Below are 18115 nucleotides of genomic sequence, written 5' to 3'. Positions count from 1 at the left end.
GTCCTTCCAATATTAGGACTGATTTCTTTTAGGATTGACTGGTTGGATCTCCTTGCAATCCAAGAGACTCTCAAGAGTTTTCTCCAACACCACATTTCAAAAGCATCAATTCTTCAGCACCCAGCCTTCTTTATGGTCCAACTCTCAACATCCATACATGACTACCGGAAAAACCATAGCTTTGACGAGACAGACCTTTGTTGGCAAAGTGATGAATCTGCTTTTTAATATGCTGCCTAGGTTTTTCATAGCTTTTCTTCCAAGGAGCAAGCATCTTTTAATTTCATGGCTGCAGTCACCATCTGCCGTGATTTTAAAGCCCAAGAAAATAAAGTCTCTCACTATTTCCGTTGTTTCCCCATCTATCTGCCATGAAGTGATGGGACTGGATGCCATGATCTTCATTTTTTGTAATGTTGAGTTACTAACCCAGCTTTTTCAATCTCCTCTTTCACTTTCTTCAAGAGGTTCTTCAGTTTCTCTTCGCTTTCTGCCATTAGGGTGGTGTCATCTGCATATCTGAGGTTACTGATATTTCTTCCAGGAATCTTGATTCCAGCTTGTGCTTCATCCAGCCTGGCGTTTTGTATGACGTACTCTGCACATAAGTTAAATAAGCAGGGCGACAATATATTGCCTTGATGTAATTCTTTCCCAATTTTAAAGTCTGTTGTTCCATGTCTGGCTCTAACTGCTGCTTCTTGACCTGCATACAGGTTTTGCAGGAGGCAGGTAAGGTGGTCTGGTATTCCTATCTCTAAGAATTTTCCACTGTTTATTGTGATCCACACAGACAAAGGCTTTAGTGGAGTCAATGAAACAGAAGTAGATGTTTTTCTGTAATTCCCTTGCTTTTTCTATGATCTAGCAGATGTTGGCAATTTGATCTCTGGTTCCTCTGCCTTTTCTAAATCCAGCTTGTACATCTGGAAGTTCTTGATTCAGGTTCAGCTTCTACTGAAGCTTAGCTTGGAGGATTTTGAGCTAATATGCCTTAGCAACTCCCAATTTTTTGATATGAAATGTAATTCCTATTTACCATGGTGTTTATAAAAAGTCTTTTCTAATTCATTTAATAAAATTTTTCAAAAGAGAAAAACCAAAAATTCATATTTAATTCTGTTTATAAATGATTTCAGAGCTCATACATTATATGTTGTTTGAAAATTTTAATTATATAGGAAAAAACTAATGATGCTTTACTATAAAATAGTGAAAAAATACTTTAAAATAAAAAATTAGTTCATATGAAAGGACAAAAGCTCAAATTGCAATGCGTTCATTTCTGTATGCTATTTATTAAGAAAGATATATAGATTATTTCAATGTATCCAGGGAAAGAAACAACACTACTAAAAATAATACAAATAGTTGAAAATACCTATATCTGAAGAGCTATTACTAGACAAGTATTTGGGGTTGCTAAGGAAGCAGATTCAGAAAACTAAGATCATGGCATCCAGTCCCATCACTTCATGGCAAATGGATGGGGAAACAGTGGCTGACTTTATTTTTCTGGGCTCCAAAATCACTGCAGATGGTGACTGCAGCCATGAAATTAAAAGACGCTTACTCCTTGGAAGGAAAGTTATGACCAACCTAGACAGCATATTAAAAAGCAGAGACATTACTTTGTCAACAAAGGTTCGTCTAGTCAAGGCTATGGTTTTTCCAGTGGTCATGTATGGATGTGAGAGTTGGACTATAAAGAATGCTGACAGCCGAAGAACTGATGCTTTTGCTGTGGTGTTGGAGAAGACTCTTGAGAGTCCCTTGGACTGCAAGGAGATCCAACCAGTCCATCCTAAAGGAGATCAGTCCTGGGTGTTCATTTGTAGGACTGATTTTGAAGCTCAAGCTCCAATACTTTGGATACCTGATGTGAAGAGCTGACTCACTTGAAAAGATCCTGATGCTGGGAAAGATTGAGGGCAGGAGGAGAAGGGGACGAGAGAGGATGAGATGGTTGGATGGCATCACTGACTCAATGGACATGGGTTTGGGTGAACTCCGGGAGTTGGTGATGGACAGGGAGGCCTTGCGTGCTGCAGTTCATGGGGTCGCAATGAGTCGGACACGACTGAGCAACTGAACTGAATTGAACTGAAGAAGGCAGAAGCCATCTTCTCACCACTGGAGGATGCAAGCAGTTAGACAGGTAAGTAGATTTATTCAGTAGCATTTAGGTCTCTTAAAACTTTGTGTTCTGCATTGGCAAAAAACTGATAAATACTTGTAAACTGGGTAAAAAAAATTGGTGAAAAAATTTACTAGAACTGATCTGTTCCAAAAGCCTTCAGCAGGGGTGAACAGGAAGAAGGCAAGCTGAGAGAGGGGTGGGTGTAAATGAAATAGGGGTGGCCAGTAGACAGGTCCACAGGTATTCAATCTGCTCAATTTCCAGTAAGTATAAAACAAAACAGAACAAAATATCTTTGTCCTGAAAACCACAAACCTTCAATAATCTTGGTTGCTACCTCTTAAAAATATTAAAAATAAAAAATTAAGAATAGTTTTACTTAAAACAACAAAAAACCCAATAAATGTACAGAGAGGTTAAATATTAGTATTAACAAATTAAGCATGACATAATAAAACATAAATAATGTCTAGGCTGGCCAGGTGCATACTATGTATTTGGAGTATATGAAAGTGTTGAGACTGATGATGTCACAGTTATAAACTACACATTGATTACTTATTGGAAATTTTAAAATTCCTTTTCTTTCTTTAGTTGCTATGAACCACTCTCCTTTCTTACGGTCATATCCTGGCTTCTACAATGTTCGGAGTTATTTTAAATATTTAAAAAAAGTTATTTCTACTTATATGATCTCTACAGAAAACTCGGGCTAATACAGAAAAGAGAGAGATTGGGAAAAAACTGATAGGTTTACCACCTCACTTTTTTGTTTTCATTCCACATGTCTGCAGGTTTGATTTTTAACGTGTGTGATTTTTGTAATTTTATTTTCTATGTACTTTCCAAATGAAATTTTAATAGACATCTCTCAGAATATAAATTCAGTTAAAGCATTTAACATTTCTTATGTTTTCCTTGAAAAACAAGGCTATACTATCTATCTGAGAAAGAAAAAAAGAAAGTCCTGCTTGTATTTAAAACTGTTTACTTAGGCTTCTTTCCTGTAAGATCAATTATTGGTTCAAAGAAAATGAGTATTAAAAACAATTAGTTAGAAAAACAAAAACACCAATTGGTAACATTTTCTGATTGTAAAAGTGACACACACTGAGGCAGGTCTGGAAATATACAGAAAAGGGTAATGGAGAAGTAAATTATCTCAATTATGTATTCAGGGAAAAAATGTTTTATTTCTACTCTCTTGTGTCACTGGACAAATGAACGCATACACTATCCTGAACTTGGGAAAGTTATCTCACCTTTTAAAGACTCAAATTCCTCATCTGTAAAATGAGGAGAACAGCAGTAAATGAAATTGAAGTGGTAAGCTTAATAATGTATGTGGGACGTAACAAGCCCTCCAACAGTAACTACTATTATTCCCTTGAAAATTGCTTATTCATGTCACCCATTTTTCTATCAGTCTTTGTCCTTTTTCTTGCCTTTTAAAGGCTGCTGTTAATAAGACACTACACCTTTGTCTACCATATATGCAATTTCCCCCAGTTTGTCATTTGCCCTTCTATTTTCTTCAAGGTGCATTAAAATTATGCAAACTTAAAAAAAAATAACTATAAAATGTTTTCTTTTCTCACATCTGCCAGTACTTGTATGTCAAGAAGCCCATTTCTCCAAGGTGGGTGCTTCTATTTTAGACTGGCTGGTCAGAGAAGTCCACAAAGGTGTGACATTACACAATAGGAAAGAAAAGAAGCAAGCCATGCACATTATCTGGGGCAAAACCACTGCAGATAAAAGGAACAATAAAATAAAGTGTTACTGTCAAGATTAAGCTTTCTGATTTCTGTCCTACCGTGTTAAGAACTTCCTGAACACAGCTTCAGAGGTCACAGAAGTTTTCTTTGCCTGTGCCATTTTTGGAAACAGGTTTGCTATCAGTTTCATAAGATGGCCTGAGTGATCTCTATATTTATCTATATTCTGAAACAAATTATATTTGAAATTCACTCATTAAAAACCTATAGGATGGAGTTAGCTTTCTGAACATATCTCAGGCAATGGCCTATATAAGTTTTCTGCCTTATTTAAATCAATTTTGTTCATTTGATTTGCAATTTTCCAGAATGTAGTTCATTTTATTTGGACATACTAAATGTATTTATAATATTATAGAAACCTAAGAAATCTCTGTCTGAATGTATTCTCAGAGCCATTACTTTTTGTATTTATTTTGCCCAAAGACCACCTTCAGGAATTATATATTATTTGATACAAAGGTTTTCTTTTTTCCCAATTAATTTGGCTGTACTTGTTTCTTGAGATGTATTTTTTCCTCCTGTCATTTGAGTTGAATGGTTAAATTTGTTTTTCTCATTTAATAATAAAAGCATTAAGCCTGTGGATTTACATTTGATCTTGGGTGTTTTCATGCCTCCTACATATAATGTGTAATGTTCTTGTTCTCTTTAATAGTTAAAACTTTTTTGAAAAAATAGTTGTTTCTAAATATCTACCTATTTGAGCTTACTTTGGGAAGAAATAAGTTATTTTTAGTTCTGTTACATTATATTAAAAATATAAGTAAATTTTGCTTTTTATAATTTGTAGTCTCATTGTAGCTGAGTAGCAATTTGATCAACTGAATTTATGACCATTTTTTGTGACGTATCCTATAAATACCTAAAGTACTGGTCTTACAACTTATTAGGTAGAAAATGTCTTGTTTTTTGACTAAGGACCTGTCATGGATTAATGGTTTCTCATAATAAGGTTTCTGTCTTTGTACAATCAGCAGTTTTAAGAATTCTGATTTTGTAATTTACTGTATCAAGTTCATTAACTTTTGGACCTCTAGTATCAAATATATCTGTTATCAAAATGAATTCATCTTTATGCTTTTAGTGCCATTGCCTTGACACTAATACTGCTACTTGTGATTTCCTCTAGTCAAGTTTTACATTCAGTTCAGTTGCTTAGTTGTGTCTGACTCTTTGCGACCCCATGAATCACAGCACGCCAGGCCTCCCTGTCCATCACCAACTCCCGGAGTTCACTCAGACTCACATCCATCGAGTGGGTGATGCCATCCAGCCATCTCATCCTCTGTCGTCCCCTTTTCCTCCTGTCCCCAATCCCTCCCAGCATCAGAGTCTTTTCCAATGAGTCAACTCTTCGCATGAGGTGGCCAAAGTATTGGAGTTTCAGCTTTAGCATCAGTCCTTCCAAAGAAATCCCAAGGCTGATCTCCTTTAGAATGGACTGGTTGGATCTCCTTGCAGTCCAAGGGACTCTCAAGAGTCTTCTCCAACATCACAGTTCAAAAGCATCAATTCTTTGGTGCACAGTTTTCTTCACAGTCCAACTCTCACATCCATACATGACCACAGGAAAAACCATAGCCTTGACTAGACGGACCTTTGTTGGCAAAGTGATGTCTCTGCTTTTCAATATGCATCTAGATTGGTCATAACTTTTCTGCCAAGGACCAAGCGTCTTTTAATTTCATGGCTGCAGTCACCATCTGCAGTGATTTTGGAGCCCCCAAAAATGAAGTCTGACACTGTTTCCCCATCTATTTCCCATGAAGTGATGGGACCAGATGCCATGATCTTTGTTTTCTGAATGTTGAGCTTTAAGCCAACTTTTTCACTCTCCTTCTTTCACTTTCATCAAGAGGCTTTTTAGTTCCTCTTCACTTTCTGCCATAAGGGTGGTGTCATCTGCATATCTGAGGTTATTGATATTTTTCCCGGCAATCTTGATTCCAGCTTGTGCTTCCAGTAAATCCCCCATATAAAGGCTGTGGCAGAAGCACTCTCCGTGCTCCTGTCTTCTGCGTCCTGACCACCCCAGTGTCTTCCATGTGGCCCTGAGTGGCAGGCGGTAACTCCTGTCCTAGGACCTGTGACTACACCAACTTTGTCTGTCTGAGCCTCTCCCATGTATCCTCTTGCAGCTGCACCTGACTCTCTCATAAAGAATACAAAACAGCCTTCTTCCTACCATCTTTCTCAGTTACTATTTTAAACGTAGTTGGGGGCTGAAGTAGTAACCCCAAGCTAGATACTACCCAAATTCCTCAGCAGTATAATAATAAAGAAATAAACTGTGGTGTATTTACACAATGGGATACTATCCTGCAATTAAAATGAACTACAACTATACACACACACAACACAGGGCTGAACAAAGCCAGACACAAAATCCATGGCTTGTATAATTCCATGTAGATAAAGTACAAAAATGGAAAAAACGAATCTATGCTCTTTTAAGTCAAAAAAGTTGTTATCCTTTTGAGAGGGATAGGGCTATGACTGGAAGAGGCCTAGAGGCCTTCTGTGGGGCTGATAACGTTCTGTTTCTTAATACAGAAGCAACGTTCATTTTGTGAAAAACGTGTATGCTTTGAAATGTGCACCTTTCTCTATGTATACTATACTCTAAAAACCCACAAAATGTGTATATTCATACAACAGAATATTATTCAGTCTTAAAAAGAAATTCTGACACACACTGTGACACACAAAGAGTTACACTACAACACTGACCTGCCTGGAGGACATGACACTGAGTGACGTTAGCCGGTCGCAAAGGGACACTCTGATTTGACACATACAGAGGTGCCTGGAAGAGTCAAATTCAGAGACAGAAACCTGTGTGGCGGGCAGGTGACAAGAGGGGAGGCAGGGAGTTGCTGCTTAATGGGTATGGAGCTTCAGTTTTACAAAACGAAAAGGTTTCTGAAGACTAGTTGCACAAGAGTGTGAATGTACTTACCACTAGTGAGCAACCCATTTAAAAATAATTAAGATGATAAACTTTGTTACAGTTTAACTACAATTTACTATCTTGAGTTAGCAACAGACTACTTTTTGCTGGGAAAGTAGATATCAAGCCTATCAGAACTATACAAAGTTAAAAGCAAACAACTCTTAGGTGATGGCCCATTTGGGACCCTGTAAAGTATAAGCACTTCAGAGCACGGACGTACAGACAATTGTATCAACTGACCAGAACCAGGCGACACAGCCTGCAGAGGGAGGTCACATGTCACGCACACCAGAAAGATGAATCTAGATAGTTAACAACTTTGATATAAAAAGAAGTATTAAGGTCTGATGAGATACTGGTTTATTCAACAAGGCAATCTTTCCTTTATTTCAAGATAAGAATGAGAACAGGAGGGAAAACCTACTTCCTATATTTGTATTTCAAAACTATTTGGTGTTAGAATGCTGGAAGTACTGGATAAAAACATCTTATTTGTATCTGTTAATGGTTAAGTTTCAATGCTAGAGTCTCAATAAATAAGGTCCAAATAAAGGGTTAAAATCAAATGAGAAATTATTAAGTACTTATTTAACCTACCTATTTGCTCCCCTAAGATCAGGCACTGTTTCGGTACTGGAGCTCCAAACACCATTCCCCGGAGTTTATCCATTGGAGGAGCTTTATTCTGAAGGCCCCCAAACTTCCCATTACTTCGAATGCGATCTCCATCTCTGGTCAGCAGTGTAGGACAGTGTGTAATTTTAACAACCTATTGTAAGTAACAGGATATAATTAGTGAGTCTATAAAATTTAACTCAACTGCTCTAAGAAAGGAGAAATCATTTAAGGATTCTGAGATAAGAAATGACAATGATTATGGTACTATTTTTGCAAAATTAATTAGCTAGTGATGTGTAAGATGACTGGGGGGAAAACGAGAGACAGAGAGATGAATTAGACTGCCTCATAAGCGTTACCTATACTAGAACAGAGAAAAGACAGAAAAAGTGAAATTGAGATTGATGGCTTGATTGATAAGAGGAAGGAAGAGAGATGGACAAGCCAGAGACTTGTGTGCTTCTAGAAACCCAAAGCAGTATCCAGGCTGTATCACTTAGTTTAGTTTCCTTCTGTTAGACCTAAGTTTTCCAGATGCCCAAAGGGTAGCAAAAAGAGTACTGTATTAGACTTAAGAAAATACAAACCGAAGAGCAAAGGGATGAATCTTCAGAGGATTTCAGCTGTACAAAGAAAAAGAGCCAGTTATCTGAGAGCTGGGGAAACTAGAATTATGTAGTAAAACCTAAGACATGGAAAGGGAAGTAGAAAGTGTTAGTCAAGAATTAAATTTTTCAGAGAAGCTAGGGAATAAAAGAGAAACACTTAGATTTAGTATTTCATGATCTTCAGGAATATGCTTTCAAAAAAAAAGTCTAGGAGATATATACAAAAAATGTTCAAATTCACTGGTAATCAGAAGTGAAACTGAAATAACTTGGAGCTCAAATGAGAATTTTCACTACTTAAAATGTTAAAATACACACACAACACACACACCCAGGCAGAATGTTGGAGAAAGGGTCTTCTTGTATTAACATTAATCTGCTTTGGGACAGCCCATCTCAGAGGAAACATGACAAGTGCTAAAAAGATTAACAATCTGCATGACCTAAAAATTCCACTTCTAAGAATATGCCAGAAAAAATCATCACAGATGTGAACAACGTAGACTGAAACATCCTTTTAATAATGAAAAGTATGAATCTTGCACATTCAATAAGTTACATAAAGTATGGCACATCCACGCAATGAAACAGGATGCATACATCAAAAAATGACTGAAAAGAAGACAATTTAGCAACATGTAGAAGCACCTAATTCAATCTAACACAGTAGATCAAGCAGTTTCTGAATTATAAAAGATTAAATACAATTCAATTTTCAAAATGAAAAGCAATAGGACATGTAACAGAAAATTATGACTAATATTTATTCTTTTGACATAATTCCAAGGTAACTGACAGATGCTTTCCCAAATTAGATACTTCCTATAAAATTTAAATAAAATGGAATGTCTACTTGAAGAAAATCTGTGGTGAATTCTTTGGTGAAATGAATCTTTTAGTAAAATAAAGTATCACATCTTACTTTCTTAGTTTTGGCTTGGATTTGTATGCTTTCTACAAGTGAACATTAAAAATACAGACTAAAAAAAATACAGACTGAATTCACATATTATTACCATATTATTATTATCCAATAATCATATATATAGTAAATCAAATAACTGTTATTTTAAATCAGATTCAGGCAATGATTTTACAGATTTAGTACCATCTTAAATAATAAACACACTCAAATTTCTTGTCTCCTCTTGTTAATGCACTGACAGTATGAGTTATAGGCCTGTGGTTAAAGGGACAGTCTTCCAATTCTCAAATGGCACAGAACAAAGGGGAAATGACAAGCTGCTATTTAACGGGTACAATTTCAGTTTTACAAAAAGAAGAGTTCTGGAAATTGGCTGAACAACAATGTGAACGTAATTAACACTAGTGAAACTGTACACTTAAAAATGATTTAGACGCTAAATTTTGTTACATGTATTTTACTGTAATTTACCATTAAAAAAAAACAACTTAAGCTCTCACTAGGCCTCTGCTGCAAGGCCACTGCCACTGACCTGGAAAAGATCAAGACAGCATTTGCAAATTCAGTGAGTAAACAGAGCTACAGTTCTGGGCAGTACTTGCAACTGCTGGAAGGATTTAGCAAGGAATGGAATCAACAAAGGTTGAATCAGTATAAATGGCATGAAGAATTTACGAAGAGAAAACAATAAAAAGACTACTGAAACCTAATGATCTGACCAAGAGATGTCATAAAAGCCATTTCTTAGAAGAGTTTGAAAACAATATTTGGTAAGTGGAGTGATTTCATTAACTTTGGAAGCAAAGACATCACTATGAGGAACTATGCTGGAACTGTAAGGAACAAATGCTGTCCCTGCTTTTGTCACATATAGTCTATTACTTTTTTGAAGCTATGCATTGATGTTTTTCATCAGTTCTTCAAAGTTTTCAGCCATTAGTTCTTCAGGTATTACCTATGATCCTTTTATCCTCCTCTCTTTGGCACTCTGATTAAACATTTTAAAAAAAGATTTTTTAACTTTATCCTTAGTGATTCTCTATTACATTCCTTCTCTCTGGGCTGCAGTCTGGATAATTTTTCTGACCTATCTTTCAATTGACTAAATATTCTATTAAGCTGTTAAGTCTGCCCAGTATTTAACTTTTATTATACTTTTTATTTTTAGATGCTCTTTTTGATTTTTTTCAAATCTACCTGCTCTTATATTCAACACTTTTTCGTAAAATATATTATGAAATGTATTTAAAATGTTTAATATTTTTATTAATATTTGTTAAATATTACTAAACGTGTTTATAACATTTATATATTTTAAATGTTTTAAAATATTTGCTCTTGTGTTCAATATAAAAATTACTTCAGTTTTAAGATAAAGGTGAATTCTTTCAGAGAGAATTTTGTTTGCTCTGATGACATATCTAAGGACACTACAAGTCCAGCATTAGATGAAATCAAATGTTTACCTTTAAGTATTACCTTGAAGACCATTCAAGTATTATGAATGCAGGTTGCAAACATACATGACAACCAATTTGTTAATGCATTCTCTAGGAAAATAGTTGTTTATTTTCTACTTAGTGCTAAAGTTCAAGAAAGGCAGTTTTGTTTCAGTCCAGAAATGCCTGGAGTTGAGATGGAGGAGGAAGCTCATTTCTTTTGTTCAGTCTTATGCCAAGGGTTAGCCCTCTTGGGGATTCTAATTTACCGGGAAAGAGGTTCTTCGAGCAGATTCCACATTCTGGTATGTCTTATCCTCTGAGCCTTCCAAGGGAGAGACAACTGATGCTCAAGTTCCATTAGTTTGACAAATATTCTCAAAGAAAAATTAGGTTTCAGTGTTACGTTCATCTCTCTGGGTTCTCACCTTCACTTAGAATTCTTACATTCTTGCCAGTTCTTACAGTAAGATATCTTAATGATATATAGCTAGAATCAGCCTTTTGAAATGGCCTATTAGTTCACCTCTGCTAGCACTTTCTTTGGCTATCTGAGTTGTCTAGTCCATTTCTGTATAACCCTCAAAGCCTAGCACTGTGCTAGTGATATGCTAGAACCAGCATTTACTGGGTCAGGAGAACCAGGTCCTCCTGAACGCCTCAGTCAGTGACCACACAGAGGCTGCTGGAAGTCAGCCAGGATATGAGTATTCACACTGCGGGGGCTGGCAAAAGCTACAAATCAGGGTCCCACCACTCTACTCAACAGAGCTGGTTATTCAGTAATTAACAGCACCTCACTGTGTCTCATACATTGTACATGTCCAAATAACAGACTGAACTATTGACAGAATCTACCAATTATTACTCAACTTGCTAATTCATCCTCACTAGTAAGCTACTCACCTTCTCCTAATAGATCATATATTGTCATAACTTCTAATGGGTATGATTTCTGACTTATAATTCAGGACATATAAACATGGTAACCACCATCGGAATATAGCAACTTCCTCATCCACAGCCATTTTCTGATACAGTATATTAGAACCATTTTTAAGTTCATAAGGAACCATTCATGAAGACGCCAAATAGTTTTCCCCAATTAGCTCTTTAATTTTCAGTAATCTCACTAATTTAGCTCTCCTAAACTGAAGACACACTTACTATTTCTTCTAACTGGGCGCATAGAAAATCTGTTCTGAGTAGTTCTAGTTTTGCCATGAATTAGTACTATGACTTGATACAGAACCACTATTTGTTTTGTACTTAAGGTTTCTCATCTAGATTATTAGACTATATGATTTTAAGATATCCATGATTTTATAATACACTATTTAAGAGTACTAGATCATATTTTAAACTGACTTCTGTTTTCTCTTCAGTAACTACTCTCACTCATTTTCAGCTATAATATTTTGCAAGCCTATAATGTTTATATACATGTTTATCACCTGCTATTTCCAAGTCCCTAACACCATATTTATTAAATTTAGTACTTCTTCTATATCAACAAATTCAAGACCTTTGGATTTCAGATCCAAATAGATCATTCCTTTACTGAAATTTTATTCATTTCTTATTTTCTTATTTTATTCAGTCTTGACAACAGCCCTCTGAAAGGCCCTTCTTCACAATAGATTGCCTTTCTTTCCTCATGAAGAAAAACTTAAAAGTAATATAGAAAGGTTAATCTTTCTTAATAAATACAACAGTATACAATATATTCTCCCATCTTGTTTAAACTACATAAACTTATTTTCTAAAGGGCTTAATTTTGTACATTACCATTTTGCAGCTTTTCAACAAAACAATGTATTTTGCAAGTCTTCCTCATTAGGACACATCAATCTGCTTTAAATCTTTTTAATAGATATACTATTCTACTGTATAAATTACCATAATGGAGTGGTGCAATCCTAACTGATGGCCTTTACCTGCTTTCAAAATTTCCTGATAAAAATTCTTAAACATTCCAGTGAATATTTTTGTGAGAGTATGCCTGTAAGATAAATTATCTTAATATATGATGATATAAAGAAGGTGGCATCTACTTTGCCTCTCCCATGGAAAGGAAAGAGTCTATTCCAAACTCCTTATTCCCCCATTTGGATCTAGGCTGGCCAGATTCTGACCAACCAAATGTACTTCCCGACACTGGGACTTAAGAGACTGTAACTTCTGTCTTCACCACTGTAATTTTCCTTCTTAGGACCCAGATGCCACTGATAAAATCCCCAGCAGCCACAAGGAGTGGCTTGTGTGGAGAGATCTAAGTCTGCCAGCCTATAACCCTTGCCGTTTGCCCAGCCAGTAGTCAGTTATGAACGAGCCAGTATGAATGGGAGATAAACTAAGTAGGAATTAATTCATTTTCAGAAATAATTTCAAATATTTCTAATCAAGAATTTGCTGAGTTGGACAGTTTTTCCTTTCCAGACTGTTTGGCCAAAAAAATGCTGTTGAAAAAGAAACGGAGAGCCTCCGGGCTAAGATCAAACCCAGTGCACAGTCAGTATAATGTAGCCTTGGAATCCAAGTCAATGAAGGATGCCTGGGGGCAGGAGGAGAAGGGGACAACAGAGGATGAGATGGCTGGATGGCATCACCAACTCGATGGACGTGAGTTTGAGTGAACTCCGGGAGTTGGTGATGGACAGGGAGGCCTGGTGTGCTACAATTCATGCGGTCGCAAAGAGTTGGACACAACTGAGCGACTGAGCTGAACTGAACTGAAGGATGCCCCTACGTTAAGACCTCAGAAAGATTTAAGGCACTGTTTTCCAGATGCTTTTAGCGAGAAAAAGGTTTCTAAAAACCTTAATGGCGTTACCTCACACACCCATGAGGGGGGCTGAGAACAATGGTGCAGGTGACAGCTCCGGAGGTGGCTCTGGCCAGCTACAGCTAAATCACAGTGGCAAGCATCATCAGCTGCCAGCTGTGTGAGGGAGGCGCTTGGAGCTTTCACCATCCCAGTGCAAGTAGCCAACACCACTTAGAGAAACCCAGCAAGGAATGAGAACTAACATGCTGCTACTGCTTAAAGCCACTAACTTTTGAAGTGTTTGTTATGTAGCAATCGATAAACATTTATATTGCTAAATGCTCTGCAAAGTTATCATCAGATGCATTGTATCCCTTAGAATCCCTGTGTTAATGTCCTAACCCCCCCAGTTCTTCAAAAATGTGATGTGAATTGAAGACTGGGTCTTAACAATCAAATTAAAATGAGGTCATAACAGTGGGCTCTAATCCAATGAGTAGTGTCCTTAAATAAAGGGGAAATTTGGGTACATAAGCATAGATGCAAACAGATGCAGGGAGAATGACCATCTGCCAACCAAGGAGAAAGGCATGGAACAGACTCCTTCCCTTACAACCCCTGGAAAGAACTGGCCCTTCTCACACCTTGCATTTGGATTTCAAGCCAGCAGAACTGTGAGACAGCACATTTCTACTGTTTAAGCCACCCAGTCTGTGGTACTTTGTTACAGCCCTAACAACCAATAAACAAGGGCTGCCTCAAATTGTGTTTCCAACGACATTATCTGAGATAACTCTTTTTCAATACCACCATTAATAGACATTGATGTGGAAACTCAGACAATTTCACAGCCCGCAAACATTTCATTTTAATTTGCATCTTGGCAAATTCATTCATATATTTTGCTCAGATTCATGCTGCTTATCAATTTATAGGATTTAAATTGGTGTTGCTGTCATTTGCACATGTATCTCAAAATAAAATTCTTTATAGATCTCTAACATTAAATTTTAAAACACACAGTAAAATTTGAGCTACAAATTAAAAAAGAATTCAAGTACATACCTCTTTTCTGTAATGATTGGCAGCATCCAAATTATCCAAAATAATAGTGTCTCCTAACAGCATACCAAATACTAAAAATTTCAACAAACAAAATGTTAAAATTATGGTATCTTTTTTGGTCATATTAAAATATTAACACAGTCTTCTGCTGGTAAGCATGCTGTTGTGTACCCAGAAGCTGAAATACAATGCACATGAAACATTTGGAAAAAAAATATATAACATATTAAAAAAAAAAATTTAACATATAGTATTAAAAAGTTTTCTTAGAAATAATGCTAACATAGGAATTTTATTCAATACTTTCTTCTAACAGGAAAAATAAGAGAAGTAAATATTAATACAACTATCGTTTATAAACTAAATAAGAACATAATTTTCCATAATCAGTAATTTAAGTATCTGAATCACAAGCATAACATATGTATAAAAAATGTCACAACTTTCTTACCTGTTTCACAGTGTTCTACGTTATCAGGAAAAGTCAACAAGTCTCGGGCAAAGACGGGGTCTCCAATGGGTTTAAAATACAATTTTCCATTTCGGTAATGAGGTAGAGGTCTAAATTTAAAAAAGATTTTAAACAAAATATGTAATTTATTATCAAAAAATACATATATGATGAAAAACATATGAATATACTGATTATCTCTGTGATCACAACTCCCTATGCACAGGTAATACTCCTAAATGCTTAACTGTTACGCCTTTGGAAATGAAAACAATATTTACCATTAAAAAAATATCTGCTTAGTTTTATCTGTCCTCAATTAGTTTGTAAAACTGATATAAACTAAGCTTTGTTTAGTTCTGACAAGGAAAGAAGAGATGCAGCCTCTCAAGCTGGCCCTAACCTAGAATGCCAATGATATGACTGTCTCATGCAGACAGTGGCCCTAGAATGGCTGAGGGCACGGGCAAGGCCAAGGCTGAGAACGTGGAAAAGCAGCTGCCCAGTACTCTGGCCACCTGTCCTCTGACACAGTGTACAGAATGAGCAATTGAAATCCAGGGATAACAGTGAGATTCAAGAGATGGGGGCTGACTGGGGTGTCAGGGCTTCTCTGCCCACATAGGGTAGCTTTCCCCAAATTGTGCAGGTAGGAGTAGAGGGGGGAGTGGCTTTAAGAGCTAGTCAACTCAATCCCAGTAGGAGGCACAAGACCAGGAAGTAAGGATAACTAGTTTTTAGAGCAAGCATTAGCCTTAAATACCAAATTCATATTTTCCCTAAATAAAGGATTCTTCATTTGATCCTCAGGGATAATGAAAAAAAAAAAAAGATAGAAGACCTCCTGAAGGGAAAATTACTTTCAGAAAAATTATTACTCTTTTCAACACAGTTACAATGATTTGATAGGACATCCCATGTTATTTAAAATGGGTACTGACTGGGAGCAGAGTGGGAGATTTTAGAAGCAGAAAGATTTGAGTTCAAATTCCAGCTGTTTGCTTGATTTATGTTTAGATTACAAAGTGAAATAAAATGTTAGTTTAATGACACAGTAAGCTCTTAATTTATAGTTTCTATTCTCCTTCAAATCCCATTCCTACTCAGCTGTAGGCCTTGCAAAACTCTGTTTAGGAATCTGAGAAAATTTTTGGTCAATATTCTGTTATATATTTTAATTTTTTTTTTTCTTTGCTATCACCATTTTGCTTGAGTCTTTTAAGGCAGATTTTTAAAAATAGTCAAAACTAGAGTACACATAAAATACTTAAATGGCTAACTGGTTTGCATGGTTATTCCGAAAAACTTATTTTGAAAAGTATACGGGAAAACAATTCGAGAAAACAGATTTATATTAAAACACAGATGTAACATCCTAACTAGATGGTCTCTTACATTTCAATTTTGCTAATGGCAGTTCCAATAGAGACCTTCTCTACCTAAATGATGGCTGTTTATTTTTATAGGACTTACAATAGGACAAAAGACATTGATCTATACTCTTACTCCAAATAAAGGAGTTAAATAGTCTGTTAATGATAATGACATCTCACCATCCTTCCTGTTTGTTGTATGTTTGTATGTGTATCTGTTATATAAACAAATAACATTTAACTGGCAAATTAAACCTGGCCAGCATATGTGATGAAATATACTGTAACACTGATCTTAATGAAGATCATATTTGTGAGGAAGACAAAAAATAATGTAGATAATGTGAGTCACTTCTCTGTTTTAAGTACCTTTGAGAGAAATTTTAAAAATCTATGATTTGATAAAAAATAGAACAGGTATTTTTTTTTTAATCACTACTTGCATTTTTTTCTAACCTTTTCCAATCTGGAAGAGTCTTTTTATAAATAGAATCGAGGGGCAACACCTGCTGACGACCTTGGGTTTCATCATAAATTCGACGTGCAGCATCAGTGGTCAGGGTGACCACACAGTCCATGTCACTTGCCAGATGCCAAGAGATAACCATTGCGGCTCTATCATCTTCAATCTGTGCCAGGTGTGCAATCTAGAAGCCATTTAAAAAAATCAAGTAAAAAACTTCTAAATATATTAAATATTTTAAAAGTCAACATCTAAACAGCAAAAACACTTTATTTTGGGAAACATTCATATGAATTAACAAAAAATTCTCGAACTGTAGAGGCTTACTGGCTTAAATATTTTAAATAGTCTCTTATGCTATTTAATTTCAAAAAACCATTTTACAGATTAAACTACAGTAAATTTTGCCAATAACCAAATAAAAATATTTGGCATATTATCAGCTAGGTGATGTACCTTTTTTTTCACATTCATTTCTCTACTAGTGGGTATGTCAATTGTTAAAGCATAAAATACACTTAAACCTAAATATAGTTATACCCTTCTAAGTTGATCATTTATGCCAATGATTTTTTAGAAAATAAATCTAAATATCATAAATAAGAATAATTTCTTCCGTTTTTATAAATTCTGTAGGGCTCAGAATTAATAGTCACTCCCCTATTTACAAAAACAGATGACCACCAAACAACTGTATGGAGGTTATGTGTGAAGGGTACGGAGGTTATATATGGAGGGTACGGAGGTTAGGGCCCCCGACCCTTTGATCAACTGGAAATCTGTATGTAACTTCACAGTGGGTCATCCATACCTAGCTTTACATCCAAGGATTTAACCATTAGGTAGTACTGTAGTCAGTATTTAGTTTAAAAAAAAAAAAAGTCTGTGTCTAAGTGGACCCTCACAGTTCAAACCTTTGCTACTGAAGGGTCAAGTGTACAACCATCCATCTGTATCCACAGGGAACTGGTTCCAGGAATCCCCTTAGATACTAAAATCTGTGGATTCTTAAATCATTTATATAAAATGTCACAGTATTTGCATATAACATTAAGTATATTTTAAACCATTTCTAGATTACTTATAATACCTGATACAATGCAAATGCTATGTAAACAGTTGCCAGCATGTGCATGTGACAAACTCAAGTTTTGCTTTCTGGAACTTTCTAGAATTTCCCCCCTCAAATATTTCTCCTCTGCAGTTGACTGAATTCGAGGAATTAGAACCTGTGGATGCAGAGGACCCACTGGATTTTAGTCACAAGCTTGTTCAAAGTTTTCTTGCTCAAAGTCCAACATTGCTCAAAGCCTTACTCAAAGGCTTAATTTTTGTGGCTGATTTCAAAAGTCATTTATTACACTGGTATGGTCACATTTACCCTTTATTCTTACCTGATCTGGTAGCAAACACCTGCCCTAACAATGGGAATGTTGTGTCACTGTTAAAAACATCACAGTGTCCACCCTGTAGAGCAACTCCCCCCTATCTGCAGTTTCTCCTTCTCCATTTTCAGTTACCCAATCAATAGC

The 18115-nt window shown here is 36.0% G+C and overlaps 1 protein-coding gene across 2 annotated transcripts in view; it reads right to left on the bottom strand.

Annotated features, from left to right (window-relative positions):
- SMCHD1 (structural maintenance of chromosomes flexible hinge domain containing 1) overlaps positions 1 to 18115 on the bottom strand; it is a 127985-nt gene that overhangs the window by 11917 nt on the left and 97953 nt on the right. For both annotated transcript variants that reach the window (XM_086373087.1, XM_086373088.1), the window contains exons 42-45: positions 16577 to 16767; positions 14748 to 14857; positions 14297 to 14367; positions 7472 to 7643 (exon numbers count right to left, since the gene is read on the bottom strand). In XM_086373087.1, the coding sequence (XP_086229213.1) occupies positions 7472 to 7643; positions 14297 to 14367; positions 14748 to 14857; positions 16577 to 16767 (544 nt within the window). The remainder of the gene's footprint in view (positions 1 to 7471; positions 7644 to 14296; positions 14368 to 14747; positions 14858 to 16576; positions 16768 to 18115) is intronic.

This window comes from Bos grunniens, chromosome 24, assembly GCF_055505025.1.
Source record: "Bos grunniens cultivar Pamir isolate PY7600 chromosome 24, Bosgru_T2T1.0, whole genome shotgun sequence".
Classification (NCBI taxonomy): domain Eukaryota; kingdom Metazoa; phylum Chordata; class Mammalia; order Artiodactyla; family Bovidae; genus Bos; species Bos grunniens.
The sequence above is the reverse complement of the archived record's forward strand: the minus strand, read 5'-3'. Positions and strand labels throughout refer to the sequence as shown.